Here is an 18,041-nt window from a genome sequence, read left to right on the forward strand (position 1 = left end):
GCATAAAAGCACTTGACCACATAAATTTTGTTGGTCACATTAAGATTTTTTGACTTTGTCAGAAACCTCGGAATTAACAAAATAAAGCCAAAACATCCAGCTACCTTCTGACTAGGGAAACTGCGAAAGTCATCTGAATGACACAAGATTCATTGTGAGAAGAATTGTGAAATCAAGACATGCTTTTTGGTCATGCCAATGCCACTGAAAAGGTTAGAATCGCAATAACAATCCTTGAAGGACAAAAAGTCAAAAGGATCGATTTTTGACGAGGAATACCTGAATCTGTATACTGGTGTTCTTCTTCTTGCTGGATTACACAGATCCAGCATCGAGACCACTGAATACCTCTGGGACACATCATCTGGTAGAAATATTTTCAGAGTAGCAATGTCACTTTAGACCATTTGAATGATCTTAAGAACCCTCCGATTTGAAAACAGAGACACTCAAATAAAGTCTGACAAGTTTGCTCCCTTAAGGGATGTTTGGGACAGATGGGTGCAGCTTCTTCCATAGATGTTCAGTCTAAGGCCACTTTGGGTACTGATATGTCCTTCATTTTGTATTTGTATTATTACACTACAAAAATTAAAAAAAGATGTTGTTGTTTTTCTCTTGAAGAAATCAAGGGGTCAATTCCTACCCTAACACCACAGATGTTACTCTATAAATTAGGCAACGCCAAACACTATGCATGGTGACAGAATGCTAACACTGTAGGAAACTGAAATTGGATTTTATTTGACAGAGCAACACTGTTGTGCATTAGGAGTAGGAAAATCATAAATGTTTTCTCAGATGTATGCACAAATAAATAAGTGAATTTCTTTGCTCTTCCTCTGTGTCAACACATCACAGAAATACACTGCTCTCACCATTGTTCCCAAAGTTTCCTCTATGATAGAATTTGATGTTGTGATCAGGAACCATGGAGACAGAGTATGTTAGTAATCCAGGATTTTACAGGAAGTGGTGGGGGTTGTGTTTGTGTGTGGCTGCAACCACAGCTGCAAGTATTTTGGGGGACCGACCTACACTTCTGTCTCCTGTACAAAATAGCTCAAAACCAGTCAACTGGTCTGCAGAGCTTCTAAGAGCAAACATTTTCAAGTCTTACTCACAGTTGGATTTAGGTCTGGACTTTTGACTGGACAGTTCATACACATGAATATGATTTCACCAAAATTGTTCAGCTGTACTCGTGGATGTTTGCTTAAGACTTTTGTCCTGATGGAGGATGAACCATTGCCCTGGTTGAGTCTTTTTGCAGCCAATAGCCCATAACATGTTTCCCTGTGTTTAATGTCATCCTCTGCCCATCTTCTCCAGTCATGTTTAGGAAATCATGTTTAGGAAATGATGTTGCTGTCATCATGTGAATGGTGTGTTCAGGGTGATATGGAGAGTTGGCAATTACTAATCAAGTAATTTCTTAAGCCAATTGGTTATGTCTTTATAATATTTTAGGAGTATAAGAGTAAATGAATTGATTACAAATGCAGACCAAAGTTTCCAGCTTCTCTCATTTTCTTCCCATTTCATATGTTCACTATTAATTTGCTAGTCTTGGATTTAACGTGACAAAATTTGAAAAGGGTTACAGGATGTGATTACTTTTACAAAGCACAATGTCATTTCTGTGTTTGTATACGGCATGTTTTAAATACATCAAACAAATAACTTGCGTACAAACTGTAATCAGGTATATATTTATTCAGTGATCAGGTAGGAATACACATTTGCAAAAGATTGGGGGAAGTATACCAAATCAGGTGTAGTGTTTCTTTTTTTTTCCCTTCCACTAGATGGAGATGTTGGACAAGAGTAAGCCATTTGGTTCAATAACAGCAAAGAGAACAATAGAGAACCAAATCCCCAGGAAACAACACAAACTGCAATGACAATCAGGAGGAAGCGGTGAAGTATGGCAATCAGGGCTGCAAACAAAGAAACCTCTCTTCTTCCTGTATAAGAGAGAAAAAACACACGCATATACGTCACACTGTACAACTGTTTTATTCATTCACATTTTTCCACAGGAAATGGGTTCATAATTTACCTGTGTACCAGTGGCCTCTATCAACACAGAAGCAGCTTCTCTACAGGCCACTGCAGCGGAAAAGAAAATTGCAGTCAAAGTGGCATTGGAGGAAGGGAATTTATTTCCACTCAAGCACAGCAGAGACTACAAGCAGTTCTTCTGAGAATTCAATTCTCCCGTGCACACATGTAAGAGCAAGTGCTACTACTTAGGGTTATTTTCTTGTGTTTCTCAAGGTGAAATAACTAAAGAAGAGGAAGTGGGGGGCGGGGGGACTCCGATGGTCTAACTTGAGGCTAGGACACTAAACTAAAGACAAGTTCTCAAATTAATATTGCACCCAGATGAGTCTTAAGTGTCCTTGGATGACAAGCAGAGATTGGATTGCAAGCTTGGTAGCTTTTGATGGCTATGCCTGTCAGCCTCACCTGCTTTTTAATCAGTAATTACCATAGGGGATTCTCTAGCATTTCTTAATTAAATTGAGCCAAATGCAATTAAAAACCACACACTCATTCCTTTAAAAGGGGCTCTGTGGAGTCCTTGTTTAGTTCATGCTGTTAAGAGAGTAAGCGGTTGAATAGTTGTAGCATCGTCCCCTTCTCTCGCCGATCTCTGCTTGATTATTTCACCGGTCAAATTAAGTTGAAAGTTTGGACAATAGAGCGGAAAAATTGCATCGCACGCCTTAACTAAAGAGGTTAAAGACAATGAACGAGAAGGTGAAGTTATTTTGTTCAAAACACAAGAGCCGGCGTGAGAAGCACTGTGATGTAAACATGCAACATGTTGCGACTTGTAAATGTATTTCCTCCTTGAATTTTTTTTCTTTTGGATTTTCTCATGTGACAGCCTCAAGTTCTCAGTGTGTTATTTAGGGATTTTATTGATGGACTAACATTACGAAGTGGACATACAAATAAAAAAACTGAAAAGTGTGAGTTGCATTTGTTTTTAGTAACCCTTCCAAATACGTTGAAGCATTGCTTTTCACAGCAGTTGAAGAATATCTTTACCCGCTTTTCAGTTATGCATTCACTTGTGCTGTTTCATCTCATGAAATCCGAATGAAATAGCAGTGGCAAGAGTAAAAAAAATACCATTTTGCAAGGCGCTGTCTGAAAGGACTGCAGATATTACAACATTTTTGCCACAAAAATGTTGCAGAATGTTTAAAATACTCACCACCTAGAGAAGTCGTCGGCACTCCAAGAGCCAATCACAGCTGAGAAATCACTTGTAATTTTCCCATCTGCTGTCTTCATGTCATCTTTGGAGTTATTGTTGTAGTTGCCGCAGGCACCACAAATTTCGCCGGACAGGTTACCATCAACAGTGACAGTGACCTTCTGTGACATAGAATAGATGACCTGCACGCCTGAGGGCCTCTCAATAACCACACTCCTGTTTGAGATTTGGACTGACAACTCATTTGTCACTTTGCTGGGCAGGGACACCTTTCGGCCATTTACCTGGAGAATATAATGAATAGGAAATAAGAGGAAAAGATGTAAAAAAAATAAAATTAAAAGAAAGATCCTCAAAATTGTTTCTGCTTTAAAAGGTTCATGGTTTAAACTCCTCACCCAGGTTACATGCTCATTGTTCACTACCACAGTAGTGTCTTTAAAAAACACATACAAAGTGGCAACAGCGAGAGGCGCATTCTTTCTGCAAAGCCTCACATCCACAACCACACGGAACCATCGATTACTGGTCTCGTTGCAAAGAGATGCCAAGTCAAAAGCCCCTTGTGAAACTATTTTTCCAGACATGCCATCAAAGGAGCTCAGCTCTCCAGCCGGACTGATGTTGCAGTGGCCCTGTATGACATGACAACCTCTGACCCCGTCTCTCACGGCGCAGACCTCTCCACTGGTGCAGAGCAGCTTTTCACATGCAACCTTCCCGGAGGCCTGGCACTCACATTTGGAGCTGCAGTCTTTGTCCACTACAGTTTGACCCACCTGAAACACAGTTTAGGGATAGTAAAATCCCAATTCCACTGCGAGCTTTGGCACAAAAATAAAATGTACGAGTAATTTCTTGTCCGCCAGATTTAGCAGATGTTAAGTCTCTCTCAAAGTTTACCATCAGGTACTTGTTGTTGTGCACACACCCACAGTTTTCAAGTGGAACACATTGAACGCCATCAGAAACAAAGCCCGCATCACACTGGCATCCTTCAAAGCAGCTTTCAGAGCAAGTGACTTGCTGAAGGAAGCTGGCGCATGTCCCTTTGCAGGTGTCCGCACACACTTCGTAGTGACTGTGTGGAGGGCAGGAAACAGCTGCAAGAAAACAAAATGTGCTTTTTAATAACAAATTGTAGGTAGCTCGGACAGGCAGGTAAAATGCTGCTGTGTGACCTACGACAGAAAGAGGAGCTTCTCCATGGCTGGATTTGAATTCCTGCACCCTGGCAGGCCAGTGCGTAGGCCTGTATGCCGTCGCACAGCGTATCCTTGTTGCCATCAGTTGCACAGACATCGAACACACAATTAGACACATATGAGGCAGGATCGACTTTGCTGTGGCAGGCTTTGAAAGGCCCGTTAGGTGCACTGATGATGCCGCAGGAGTCTGGTTTTCCATACAAAGCAGCCTTCGCTGGTTCACACGAAGGACATTGGCCTCCACAGCCGCCGCAGATGTATCCAGGAAGGTCCACCACCCAAGCCTCCCCAAAGGCAGTGACGTCACTGGTTTGTTTCCCACCAGGAAGCATAAAATCATCACCACCTTTGTTGTTGTAGTTGCCGCACAGACCACACATCCTACCCTGGTATGTAGAGGGAACGACCACCTCAACATAGTACACGGTGTCGTAGAGGACTTTGAGCCCAAACGTTGTTCTGATCACTATATTGCGACCTTCCTGAGTGACCATCAGGCTGCCTTCTTCCAGTGAGAGAGGCAGGTTAAGCAATTCGTCATTCACCTGTACACACAAGTTAGAGAAAACATTGTGATCACTGCGAAGACTGTGCTGGAAAGGCTAAAGTCCTGTCCTCATAAACACTTTATATTTTTAGAAGATAAGTTTTCTGCTACACTTGAAAATCCTGTCCAAAAGCAAACTAAAAAAAATAAAAATGAAAAAAAAAAAGCTTAACAAAAAGAAAAAGATTTTTGAACATTTACTCTGTTTTTCTGTACAGGACATCACAATAACGTGTTTGTATTTCAAATATTGTTTATGAAATTAATTTAAAATTGACTCTTTTGCCCAAGTACATTTTGAGCAAAAGAGATGCTCCTGAACTTTTTTCTTCTGAGTTTTGGTATCATTAAAGTTATATTTTTTTCATCAACATTGCAACACTTTCCCTTGGAATCTCAGAGAAAATGTGGATAGATTTTTACAAAACCAGAGAAAAAGCATCTTTAAAAAACTTTGTAGCAAGTGGAAACAAATGCAAACCGGATAAAATGCTCAAACTCACAATGACTTTCCATGGCAGGCGCTGCTGAATGTATATCACATAACCATAGACTGCCACTGCAACTGAATTGGTTACAGCCACTTTTCCATTTCCGTACTTCTCGTTGCCCTGGGTGACAGTGAATGGTGTGAGCTGACCTTTGTCATCATCGCAAACTTTCGCCAGCACATAGATGCAGGTACCCTGGAAGTCAAACCTCCGACCATCAAAGGAAGTGTAATGAGGGTCACCGGAAGCAACGCACTTTGCTTCACCCTCGGGATGGCATCCTTTCACACCGTTTAGGAGCTTACAGACTTCTCCTTTACGGCACTTCTCCTCCTGGCAGGTTACAGCCCCATTCTCTCCACAGGTGCACTTCTCCATGCACTTGTCTTCAGGGTAAAACGCCTCGCCTTTCTTGTAGTACTGACCACCATAAGAGCATCCACACTCTCCCACTGGCACACAAGTCTCCCCGCTTAGCAGATAGCCTTGGTCACACTCACAGGCTTCTGTACAGCGCCTGTGGCAGGTGGCGAAAGAGGTTAAGCTAGCACAGGTGGTTGGGCAACCCGTGGCACATAGGGTGTAATGGCTGTTAGCAGGGCACTTCATTGCTGCAGGACAGAAGAAAAACACCCAGAATAAAAGTGACATACATACTTGAAACAATGCTTAAAGTGCATGTTTCATATTGTATGTAAAAATCTTGAAAGTATGAAACACATGTAAAACACAGTAACCTTGTCCACTGTTTTGGCTACCTTGCGCTAACTTGCGTTCTCCCAGGCTATTTCAAATATTTCTCAATTTTAGTCTCGGAAATTAATTTAATCATGGTGAGCTACAAGCCTCTACGCAAGTGGACAGGAAATGTTGTACAAAAAATATATATACCCTAATATAGAAGAAGAAAAAACGTTAACGTCAAACTTACGGCAGAACTTATTTGTTCTCCAGGAGTGGATTGTGATTCCTCTGCTCTGACACTCAGACACATACACCTCCACTGCATCACAAACTGAGCCTTGATGACCATGGTACTGACAAACATCATAAACACAGTCCTCCAGGTAAGGAGTGGGGTCCACATGACTGTGACACTCTCTGAAGGGCCCTGCTTTATCAGCAATGATACCACAGTACTCGGCAGCTTCATAGACTTTCTTCTGTGAGTCTGAGCAGGCCTGGCACCACGGCCCTTGGCAGACAGATGAGCAGCCAGGTGTGAGGCCCACCTGCCAGCTCTCCCCGAGCCTGGTCCCATCAGGGGCGGTCTGTCCACTAGGCATGGACAGGTCGTCCTGAGCCTTGCCGTTGTAGTTGCCACACAGACCGCAAACCACGCCCTGGTAGGTGCTGGGCAGAGAGATGGTCACCGTGCTTCTCCAGTCAAAGCTCACGGTGATACCAGCCACTGTCTCCAATACGGCTGTACGGCCACTTTGAAACACAGTCAGCTCATTATTGTAATCCAGAGGCAGCGAAGCAAGCTGCCCATTCAGCTGAAGAGCAGAGAATGGGGGTGGGGGGTATTTTTAGGAGATTATACATTTAATAATTCTGCACACCTCGCTGATCTATTCTAATGTGCAGTTAAATCTTAGTTTAATTAAGACTGTCTGGATTAAATTTTTAATATGTGATTAAATATATATACAGTAGAGCATGAGGGATGAGGAAATTAGCACAGATACAAAGGAAATTATCATCCACTCATTCGAATCAGATGGGTTTTTATTTTCAGTGAAACGACTGCAAAGCTGTGTCCTAATTCTTATCCCTCCACAAATGTGCAGAAAAGCAGATTACTCCTATTGCTATTAATACAATATCCACATGCTTTATTATTCATACCGCTTCATCAATACTCACCAAGACCTTGTAGGGGTACTCTTTGCTGATGATGAGAGTGGCGCCATGAATGGAAATCTTGACAGTCTTGGTGTAGGACACTGCCTTGCTTCCCCGGTTGTCATTCTGCACAGTCACATTAAAGGGCACCAGCCCGGCGTGCTGGGAGCACAGTCCAGCCAGCTGATACTCGCACGTGCCCTGGAAGTCGTACTTGCGACCATCAAAGGTACGATAGTGTGGGTCACCCGAGGCTGTACACTGGCCGTAGCTGACGGGCCTGCAGGCACGCTCTCCATCGATTACGGTGCATTTCTCATTGGAAGAGCAGGAGGCGTCACTGCACGTCACCATGCCCAGAGTTGTGTCACACGTACACAGGCGACCGCAAGTCTCATCAGCCCAGAACTGCTGGCCCGGCTTGAAGTAGCGGCCCTGATATGAGCATCCGCATGTTTTGGCAGGCACACACACACCAGCGCTGAGAACATAACCCGTGTCACACACACAGGCCTCCACACACGTGCCGCTGCACATCTGCTTTTCCTCGGGGAACGGGCAGGACGGCTGACAGGGGCTGGCACATTCTTCGTAGTGGCTGTGCCTTTGACAGTTCATGGCTGGATGTAAATAAAATGTTCCAAAGACAAGAAGAAGGATGAGAAGATGCTAAATAGTTAACCGCGATCTTCAGCAGAAGAATTTTTAAACTTACGACAGCCAAACGTCTTTCTCCAGTTCTTGATTATTATTCCATCTTCTCGACACTGTTGATTATAGGAGTCTAGTGCCTGGCACAGCATCTTTTTGTCTCCTTTATTTAAACACATGTCATACACGCAGCTGTTCATGAAGGCCTGAGGGTCTAACTTATCTTTACATTTCTGGAACACATTATTTGTCTGTGCTGTTAGGGCCCCACAGAAAGCCTGAGTCTGGTAGAGTTTCTTGTCGTTATCGTCGCAGGTAGGGCAGTTTTTCTCACATGTATCCCAGCAGGGATTGTCCTTGTCCTGATCAGGCGTTTGCCAACTCTTTCCCCACTCAATCACTGAAGAGACAGCTTGGCCAGTACGGTTCTGGAGCTCATCTCCACTGTTGCCATTGAAGTTGCCACACAGGCCACAGACACTGCCGTAGTAGCTGCTGGGAAGCTTGATGACAATGTACCAGTTCCAGTCATAGGTGACAATTAGACCAAAATCTGTCTGTAGCTCAGCGGTGTTCCCTCTTTGAAAGACAGTCACTTCACCGTCACCCAGCTGAACAGGAAGATTCACCAGCTCACCATCCACCTGAAAAGCAAATCCCAGAATAATACTCATACCACTCACAGAGAAACTAGGCAGGTGAATCAGTCAGGAGGTTAAAATCTCACCGTAATTTGACCAACTTGGCTCTTTCGAATTGTAATGGCATACCCATACACAAGAACATCGACCTCCCTGACATAAGAAACCGCTGTGTTGCCTCGGTTGTCGTTCCTTTCATTTACAGAGAATGGAACAAGACCGTCTAGGGTCCCACAGGTTTTGGAGATAACATATTTGCAGGTTCCTTGGAAGTCAAAGTTGTACCCATCAAAGGTGTGGTAGTGCGGGTCACCCCAGGCCCAGCAGGTGCCAGTGAACTTGGGGACACACAGAGCCTCGCCCTTCTCAACACGACATAATTCTTGGACACGACAATTAGCATCTTTGCAGGGATCTGAAAGAGGCAATCGAGATTAAGTTCCAGTGGCTTTCAAAAGTATTCATACTCCTTGAAATTGTTCACATTTTTGCTACGTTGTGATCTCAACCTTGCTGTTCTAGTTTGTCCCACAAGTTGGCATAACCTCCACCTACAATGCTAAAATTCTTTTAGGATATGTCTCTACCATCTTTGGGCATTTAGAAAGAAAAGCAATCACTTCGTCTTTGGTTCAAGCTCAATCAGATTGGGTAAAGACTGCCTATTCACATCATTTTTCAGATCTTATAACATTTTTCATTGGATTCAAGTCTAGACTTTTATTAGACTAAGCTAACCCATATGTAGGCTTTGGTCTAAACATTCAATTGTATCTCTGCTGCACTCTCAACTTTTTTGCAGGCTCTAACAGGTTGTACTTCATGACTGACTTGCATTAAGCACCATCAATACTTCCATTAACTCTTACCAGCCTTCCTCGAGATGCAGAAGAAAACCATCCCCACAGCATAATACTGTCATCATCTTGTTTTACCATGGGGATGGTGTGTTTAAGATTATGCAATGTTTTAAATGTATACTAGACAGTTCACTTTTAGTTCTATGGGATCAGAGCACCTTTAAATTGCAGACTAAGCTCTATTTTTCTCTTTTCGTCTTTTCTTTATTTAATATTTTTATTACAATGGCTTGTGTATTGCCACTATAGTGAGAATGCTAGATTGGAGAGCCCAATATTTTTAAAACATCATTTTCCATGAACTCAACAATTATGTCTGTCACATAATGTCTCCACTACATACATCAACATTTCTGGTTGTAATATGTCAACATACAAAATATCCCAGGGGTCTGAATAAATGTGTAATAACCAATAAATAGAAAATATATTTTTAAAATGAAACATTATTGTTACTTTATTTCCCACTTCACCACATTAGGTAATGTCAGTAAATATGTTGTAGTGTCTGCATCTTACCTGTGTTGTGGCATGCCCGGATTCCGTTCTTAACCATGCATTTAGTGTCTTTAGGACATGAATATTTTTCACAGACAAGGCCTGTTGCAGGATTACAGGTGCACTTTGTGTTACAGTCCTCTTCATATATGATTTCACCAGGCTAATAAATAAATTAAAAAAAGAGAAAATAATGGATTTAAATCCCTTCAAGGGCAAATTAAAACAAGTTTCAGATAAAAAATAACTTTTTTTGCAGATTACATCTTAATATAAATAGCTAAAATCCTGCTCCTTAGCGTGAAGCAAATGGACCTCACATGTACGCTAATTTTCATAAATTATAGTCTTATGCAGGTTTACTGAAAGAGTTGCTGAACTGTACTTTGTATGTTTTTCCGTTTTCATAGCAGCCACATTCAGTTTCGTTGACACACGTCTGTCCGTTGAAGAGGAAGCCGGTGTCACATTCACAGCCTTCTGTGCAGCCGGTGGGGCACTCGACGATTTCCGTGAGGCCAGGGCAGGAAGTAGAGCAGGTTTCAGCACACAATTCATAGTGACTGTTGGAAAAGCATTTCATGGCTAAAGAAGAAAGACAGTTAAAATTAAAAACTTGTGATAAAAAAAAATACATTTTTTTTATGTAGGACGCAATAATATGACAATAAGAAAACCTACGGCAGAAGGATGGAGTTCTCCAGTTTTTGACATCCACTCCTGCCAAGTGACAGTTATAAGCATAGGCTGCTACGCTGTCACAAAGCACATTTCCTTCTCCGTTGGAGGCACACAAATCAAACACACAGTCATCAAAGTACAGCTGTGGGTCAATTTTACTGTGGCAGGCTACAAAAGGTCCATTGGCTGCTGCAATGATACCACAGTAAGTGGGCTTTGAAAACACAGCTTTGTGAGCTGCATCGCAGTTTGGGCATTTATCCCCCTCACAGCCATTTTCACACACTACATTGGGAATGGTGATTTTCCATGATGTTCCAAACACGTTGACGCTGTTGGTGACTTGATGGTTGGCCATCTGGAAGTCATCGTTTTTGTCTCCGTTGAAGTTGCCGCATAGCCCGCAGACTTTGCCACGGTAATTACCCGGTACTGTGACCGTCACATGGTAGACCAGATCATATGTGACCACCAGTTCAAAATCTGTTGCAATGACATAATTTCTGCCCTCCTTATAAACCTTAACTGCTCCATCGTTAAGATTGACAGGGAGGTTGTTAAACTCTCCATTTACCTGAAATACACAGGATTTATATTACATTGTAGAAAAAAATATACATTCAAATAATAATAATAAAAAAAATCATTACTTACCAATACTCCAAACATTTTGTTTCTCATTATGAGGGTGAAGCCATAGACCTCCACTGCAACCAGCCTGGTGACAGAAACTTTTTTCTTTCCCCTCATTCGGTCCCACTGCACATTCTCCACCTGAACTGAAAAGGCCTTGAGGTGGGTCCCCTCCACCCCACAACTTTTAGACAGCGTATACGTGCAGGTGCCTTGGAAATCAAATTTCCTCCCATCAAATGAAAGGTAGTGGGGATCACCAGAAGCTCGGCAAACACCCTTACCAACTGGGTGACATTTTTGAACTCCATTCTCTATCATACACTTCTCGTTAGGGCCACATGAGAAGTTTTTGCACTCAACCTGAGTGAAAGACACACATGAAACAGTGTTTGCAGATCCAGCAAGGTAAATTAATTAATTGTGCCTTGGTAAAGATTTAATGTGTTTTTAGATTTTTTTTCCTGTTTTTTCAGAAGGGAACATTTAAAAAAGTATAATGTGCAATTGCATTCATCTCCTTTTACTCTCAAACCCCTACTCATTTTGCCTTTAGAAGTCTCTTAATTATATATTCCAATGAATTCAGTATGAATCCAGATATTTAGTGAAGGCCTCGATGGATTGCCAGAGAACATTAGAGAACGAACTGCAAGTTTGAATCTCTGGATGTGTAAAGCTGGTAGATCCATGCACTAAAATACTTGCAGCTGCAATTGCAGCAAAACGTGGTTCTACAAATTATTGACTCAAGATTTCTTTTTACTTTATCTTGATAATATAGTTTGTGGTTCTTAATCAGTTACAAAAGTATATATGAACAATTTTGCAAGGGACAGGATATTTACTGTCATTCATTACCTCGCCATCTTGTGTGCATTTGCACTCGAGCTGACACAGCCCATTGGGGTAAAACACCTCGCCTATTCTGTAGTACCGGTCGTTGTGGACGCATCCACACTGTGAGAAGGGGACGCAGAGATTTCCACTGAGGATGTAATCTTCATCACAGGCACAACCCTCCTCACAGACATCCTCACAGCCCTGAGGAGGAGCAAGACTGCCACATGTTGCAGGACACGCAGTTGCACAGATTTCATAGTGGCTGTTTTTGGGACATTTCACGGCTGCAAGCAAAGCACAGACGGCAAAAAAAAAAAAAAAAAAAAAAAAAAATCATTCGCTGTTGTCATTGCAAAAAAGTACACAGAAAAGTATGCAATTGTTATTTCTATTGTTGATGCATTTCTCACCACAGAACTGACTGGTCCTCCAGCTGTGAACCTTAGCCCCCACTTCTTGGCAGGCAGATGTGTATGATGTAATAGCCTGACAGAGTACGTCCTTCCTGCCTTTATACAGGCACACATCATAGACACAGTCCTCAAAGTAGTCAGCTGGATCCACCTTTGAATGACACTCTCGGAACGGCCCTTCAGGGTCTCGGATTATCCCACAAAAATCTTTCTTCTCATACTGAATCTTCTCTGTAATGTCACAAGTGGGACATACCCCTTTACAGCCCTCGACACAGCCTGGGATTTCGGCCACTCTCCAGCTTGTACCAAAGTCTGCCGGCTTGACAGGTGCGTTGCCATCCTTAGGGGTTAGATCATCTTGGGGTTTGCCATTGTAGTTGCCACAAAGACCACACACAGCTCCCATGTAGTTGCTCAGCAACGTCACAAATGCAGCACTTTGCCAGTTAAAAGTGACTTTTAGGCCAAAATCAGTGGTGACAACAGCATACCATCCACTTTTATGCACAGATATCTGCCCATCATTGATGTTAATAGGAAGGTTAACTAGCTCGTTATTTACCTAAAAGAAAGAAAGCTTAGTTGTACTCTTGTGCAATAAAAAAAAAAAAAAAATCAAGGTAGAATCAAAACTCACATATCATTTTTATGGATATCTTACCAAAATCAAGTCTTTGTGTGTATTTGTTATGACAATGCTGGTAGAGTAGACATTGATCTGAACTAACTTAGTATAGGAAACCACCTTGCTGCCTCTGTGATCATTTTGCACCAGCACTTCAAAGGGAACCAACTCTGGGTCTTTTGAGCACAGTGCAGCCAGTTGGTACACACATGTGCCCTGAAAATCAAACCGCTTCTTATCAAAGGTCAAATAATGGGGATCACCGGTGGCATGGCAGGTACTATGGGACAATGCTTGACATCTTCTTATCCCATTCACCAAATTGCATTCCTGCCCTGGTCCACAGCCCTTATCCTGGCACTCTACAAGCCTGCTTCCAGGAACACATTTACACCATCGCTTGCATCTCTGGTCAGCCCAGAATGCTTCGCCTGCAGGAATGTAGTGACCCTCATAGGTGCAGCCACACTTAGCGGCAGGCACACACTCGTCTCCACTTAGAACAAAGCCATTATCACAGGTGCAGGTCTCCACACAAGGGCGTTTGCATTTAGAGGGTGCAGTTGGGTCAGAACAAGTAGCTGGGCAGGCGTTTCCACAGATCTCATAGTGACTATTCGCTGGACATATGGCAGCTGTGTGGAGAAACAGCAGAGTAAACGTCATTAGATTAAGTTAAATAATGGATTGTGAATATCCAAATAAACTTTGTTGTTTACTTTGCATGAAAGCACTTACGGCATTTTGCCATCTTCCTCCAATCTTCAACCTGGATTCCAGCATCCTGACAGGCTTCGGTGTAGGCCTCAAGAGCTTTGCAAAGGAGTTGACGAAGGCCACCTCCCATGCATAAATCAAATTTACAATTTTCCAGGTAAGCTTGTGGGTCTATGACTGGATGACACTTGCTAAATGGACCATTTTGTTTTTCAATGAGTCCACAATACAAGTCACTCCCATACTTCTTCATCAAGGAACTGCTGCAGGTGTCACATCCACCTATGCAATCATCTAAGCACTTAGGATCAGGCTCCAATCCGGGAACCTTCCAGCTGCTCCCAAAGGCCACAGCCCCGCCTGCCTGAGCGCCAGAGGGTGTGGTGAAATCATCAGCGGGGCTGCCGTTAAAATTACCACAGAGTCCGCAGGTTTTACCAGCAAAGCTGCTGGACAGATTGACCACAAGATTGTGATCCCAGTCATAACGGACAGAGAGGCCAAAGTCAGTCTCTATAACTGCAGAGCGGCCACATTGAAACAGATTCAGTTTGCCGTTGTTCAAGACTATAGGCAAGGACCACAAAGTGTTGTCAATCTGCACAATGAAAAAAATACAAATTATGTGACTTTAACAAAACACAGCTGACACATTATAATATGGATTAAAAAAAATATTTAAAAAAAAGCCCTTACCCTAACACGACCTTTTTCAGATCGAACTACTGCGATAGTGACATCATAGACTTTAACTATGACCAGGCCAACGTACGATACTTTGCGGCTTCCTCTGTTCTCATTCTGGGCAAGGACTTCAAAGGCTGGGAGTTTGCTGGTACTTTCACAGTTTTTAGCAATGACATATGTGCAGGTACCCATAAAGTCAAAACGCCGTCCATCAAAAGTACGATAGTGAGGATCTCCCATGGCCCAGCAGGTACTATGCTGTGGTGTCACTGGTTTAGTCACACACAATGGAAACCCGTCACTCATTTCACAGACCTCATTGGGACTACAAGTAATGCTACTGCACGATAAAGAGCCTACAGAAAAAAAATAAATTTACAATTACTTATATGAAATGTTTGAGAAAAAAGGATTTCTGGTCAGCTTTAGTTTGTGCAACTTACCTGAATTCCCTTCCTCTATACAGTGTCCAACAGAACCATAGCCATTCATTTGACTGACTCCAATGCTATAGAGCCCAAAGCTAGAACCAGAGCTGGACACGGTGTGGACACTGTTGCCAGAGATTTGTTTGTAGGACATCTCTGCCCACGAAAAATCTGTCCCAGCAACCTTTTTCCATTGTACGTCTTGTGGTAGATTTTTGTTGTCCAATTGAAGTCTGGCTGTTGCACTGGTTTCTGTCACAATAAGGGCTTTGTTGTCAAAACTTTCAAGAGCTTCTAATGAATAAGAAGAGCAGAAGCGGTCTACGGGCAGGATTGTCATTAAAAACGGATCATACATTTGGAAAAAACTATATGTAATGCCGTTAAAAAGCATCAGAACCTGGATGCCATGATCAGACTGAATGGAGAGTGTTTCAGGGTGCTTTAATTTGATCTCCTTCGTCTTGCCTCTGGAGAGACTAAATGCATTCTTGCCTTTACCGTCGTTAACGCTGACTTGGGTGGCTTGAGAGGCCTGGAGAAAAACAGAGTCATAGTTCTTCTGGAAGCTCAGAGAAGACAAGACGAAGCTGGTTCCCCAACTGCTCACTGGTAAAAGCTGCTCATAAACGTGGTTGCATTTAGAGAAATGAAGGTAGCAAGTGTGTCCCGAGAACACGGCAACAGGACGCTGGGAAGAAACCTGACTACCAGACAGGTCATATGTGCTCTGAAGCTGAACACTCTCATACGGCTCAAGATCTATGACCAACTTATTGCCCTTTCTGAAGACACGTCCCTGAAAGGTGATTGTCGCTTCAGGGAATATCTCCACCTGGTTTTTGTCTTTGCCGTTTGTCACAGCAAACTCTTTGCTAGTGCCATGGGGACCTCCGGGAGGAGTGAGGATGAAATATTCTTTCCCCCACGCAGTGGTTGGATATATGACAGAGGTGTCAGCTGTGTAGTGCTTGCAGTTGAAGGAGGTTACAGACACATCTGCCGACGCGTCAACCTGAACAGTTTTGTAGGACTTTTCACTGTTGTACATCTCAACACCAGTAGGGACACTGACAGTGACCCTTTCCCCGGCTTTAAGGGTCTTTTCCTCTTTGAACTTCAAGAGAGGCACCTGCACGGTCACTTTGGTGTTGGCTTGAACAGCTGTAATGTACAGCTGAAAACGAGGACTGTCATAGCCTTTTACATAATTCTCCATAAATGACAGGACAAACTCCCTTCCTGTCCACAGAGCATGAGATGGACCTGAGTGATACGGGATGAAAATGGGTGAAAAGATGGAGAAACGCTTTAACGTCAAAAGCTTTTTCAAGTTGCTTCAAAAAACAATGAGCTACACACAACTGAGTTTCACAGGTTTTTGTGTGTTAAAAAATATGTGATAAAAGCATTAGGAAATTAATGAGACTATTGGCACCACAGTGATCAAAGGATTCACAGAGAGGCAGTTATGTAAGAAAATATGTAAGAGAAAAAAAAAAAAAAAAAAATATATATATATATATATATATATATATATATATATATATATAGAGCAAGGTTTTTTATTTTTAAATAGTACAAAGAAACCTTGTACTATTTGAGAAATCAGAGACAGCTGCTGAAAAGGGATCAAAATTTTTTAAGAAATGAATGGTCACTTTTTATTAAATAGATTGATATATTTTGAAGAGCCATTAGTTCATTGACTACTTCTAAGCAGCACTCAATAAGCAAACAGTATAAAAAACTATATCATATGCCAACAAAACTTTGCTGTAAGAACTGTGTGTGAGTTGAATTACACTCTAATTTCAGCCAAACAAATTAAATGACACAGTAATAGAAATCAGTAAAACAATCTAGTTGTACTTACAACTCAATAAAGCCCCCACAGCACAAAACAGCACAAGGATCCCCATGGCTGAAAAAGAAAAAAGAAAGTTTTAGTTTAAAAAGGATTCAACAGTTATATTAGCTAAGTTACACAAATGCTGCTTGATCCAGAATGTGCTCACCTGTTGATTAGTTATGTGTGAGCACCTTAGTTGCTGCTCCATCCTTTTTTTATAAAGATGGACGAGAAAAAAAAAAGAAAGAGAAACACGTCGGCCAATCAGAAAAATAGCCTGCTTCTATTTAACAATACCCTTCCTATTAAACAAACAGAGCCAAAACTTGGCAATGACTTTTAGGTCCTGTTGTGTGCTGACATGGGTGTGAACATGATTACAAACTACATTTCTGGGAATAATCATTTGTACTTGAGGTGTAATGCAACTCATGACAGGTGCACTGTTTTATTTTGGAAATTGTCTCTGAATTAGTAAATCAAACAGATATTATTTAGTTATTAACATGAAAAATGATGCCAAAAATGCATGTAAGCAATCAGTACAAAATGTTCCATTCATATCAAAGTGTCGTGATCTTTCAGACATTGTTTGTGTGTTTTTCTTCATTTTGATATTTATTATCACAGACAATCCCTTCCTGTGCCATTCAGTTTGATTCTCCTTTCTGTGCTCCATCTGGGCTCTCTCCCATTGAACTCATTTTTTCTGGTTGAATCTCAACTGGGCCAAAAGGAGAAGTTGTAGAGTGGTGGTCTGCCATTGTAGTTTGTCTTACAGTTGAGAAACAAACAAACAAACAAACAAAAAAAAAACAGTCTTTTGTTGTGTGAACACTTTGTGGTTTTGATATGTGTGACAACTGTAAAATTCATGCTGTGTGTCCTCAGCTTTGCACTGTATTTCAGAGGAAGAAAATAGCTACATTTCAATGTGGCTTTAATAGTGGGATCGTCTGGGTCTGCGTTGCAGCTTCAGGACCTCGGTGACCTGATTTGATCAAACCATGAATTCTGTTCTCTAGCAGAAAACCCTGAGGGGGCTGTCAATTTGAGACCTTGAACACTGGCTCTCTTTGGTTCTGCAGCAGAACAAGGATCCAAAGCACATCAGCAATTATGCCTCTGAAGTGCTTAAAACAAACAAAAATAAAAGGTATTGCAGTGGTCCAGTTAAAGTATG

The 18,041-nt window shown here is 42.0% G+C and overlaps 1 protein-coding gene across 1 annotated transcript; it reads right to left on the bottom strand.

Annotated features, from left to right (window-relative positions):
* Window positions 1-1,696: 1,696 nt before the first annotated feature.
* Window positions 1,697-17,198, bottom strand: fcgbp (Fc gamma binding protein). Its single transcript, XM_088013733.1, has 22 exons — window positions 16,883-17,198; window positions 15,022-16,272; window positions 14,588-14,934; window positions 13,913-14,489; window positions 13,211-13,809; window positions 12,544-13,111; window positions 12,152-12,417; window positions 11,312-11,653; window positions 10,658-11,231; window positions 10,362-10,561; window positions 9,998-10,139; window positions 8,705-9,033; window positions 8,042-8,621; window positions 7,348-7,946; window positions 6,410-6,977; window positions 5,491-6,089; window positions 4,418-4,985; window positions 4,136-4,335; window positions 3,631-4,011; window positions 3,230-3,516; window positions 2,063-2,112; window positions 1,697-1,967 (listed from the first exon to the last, which is right to left on the bottom strand). The coding sequence occupies exons 1-21, from the start codon at window positions 16,926-16,928 to the stop codon at window positions 2,103-2,105; spliced, it is 9,033 nt and encodes a 3,010-aa protein (XP_087869859.1). The 5' UTR covers window positions 16,929-17,198; the 3' UTR covers window positions 1,697-1,967; window positions 2,063-2,102.
* Window positions 17,199-18,041: the final 843 nt, after the last annotated feature.

The sequence above is a fragment of the Poecilia mexicana genome, unplaced genomic scaffold (genome assembly GCF_051168715.1).
Source record: "Poecilia mexicana isolate PSO_F unplaced genomic scaffold, ASM5116871v1 scaffold_16, whole genome shotgun sequence".
NCBI lineage: Eukaryota > Metazoa > Chordata > Actinopteri > Cyprinodontiformes > Poeciliidae > Poecilia > Poecilia mexicana.

Coding starts and splice junctions, on each gene's coding strand:
- fcgbp (XM_088013733.1), bottom strand. CDS start 16,928: ATGGGGATCCTTGTGCTGTTTTGTGCTGTGGGGGCTTTATTGAGTT. Junction 14,935..15,021: donor TATAGAGGAAGGGAATTCAG/GTAAGTTGCACA, acceptor TTTTTTCTGTAG/GCTCTTTATCGTGCAGTAGC. Junction 3,517..3,630: donor ACAATGAGCATGTAACCTGG/GTGAGGAGTTTA, acceptor TATATTCTCCAG/GTAAATGGCCGAAAGGTGTC.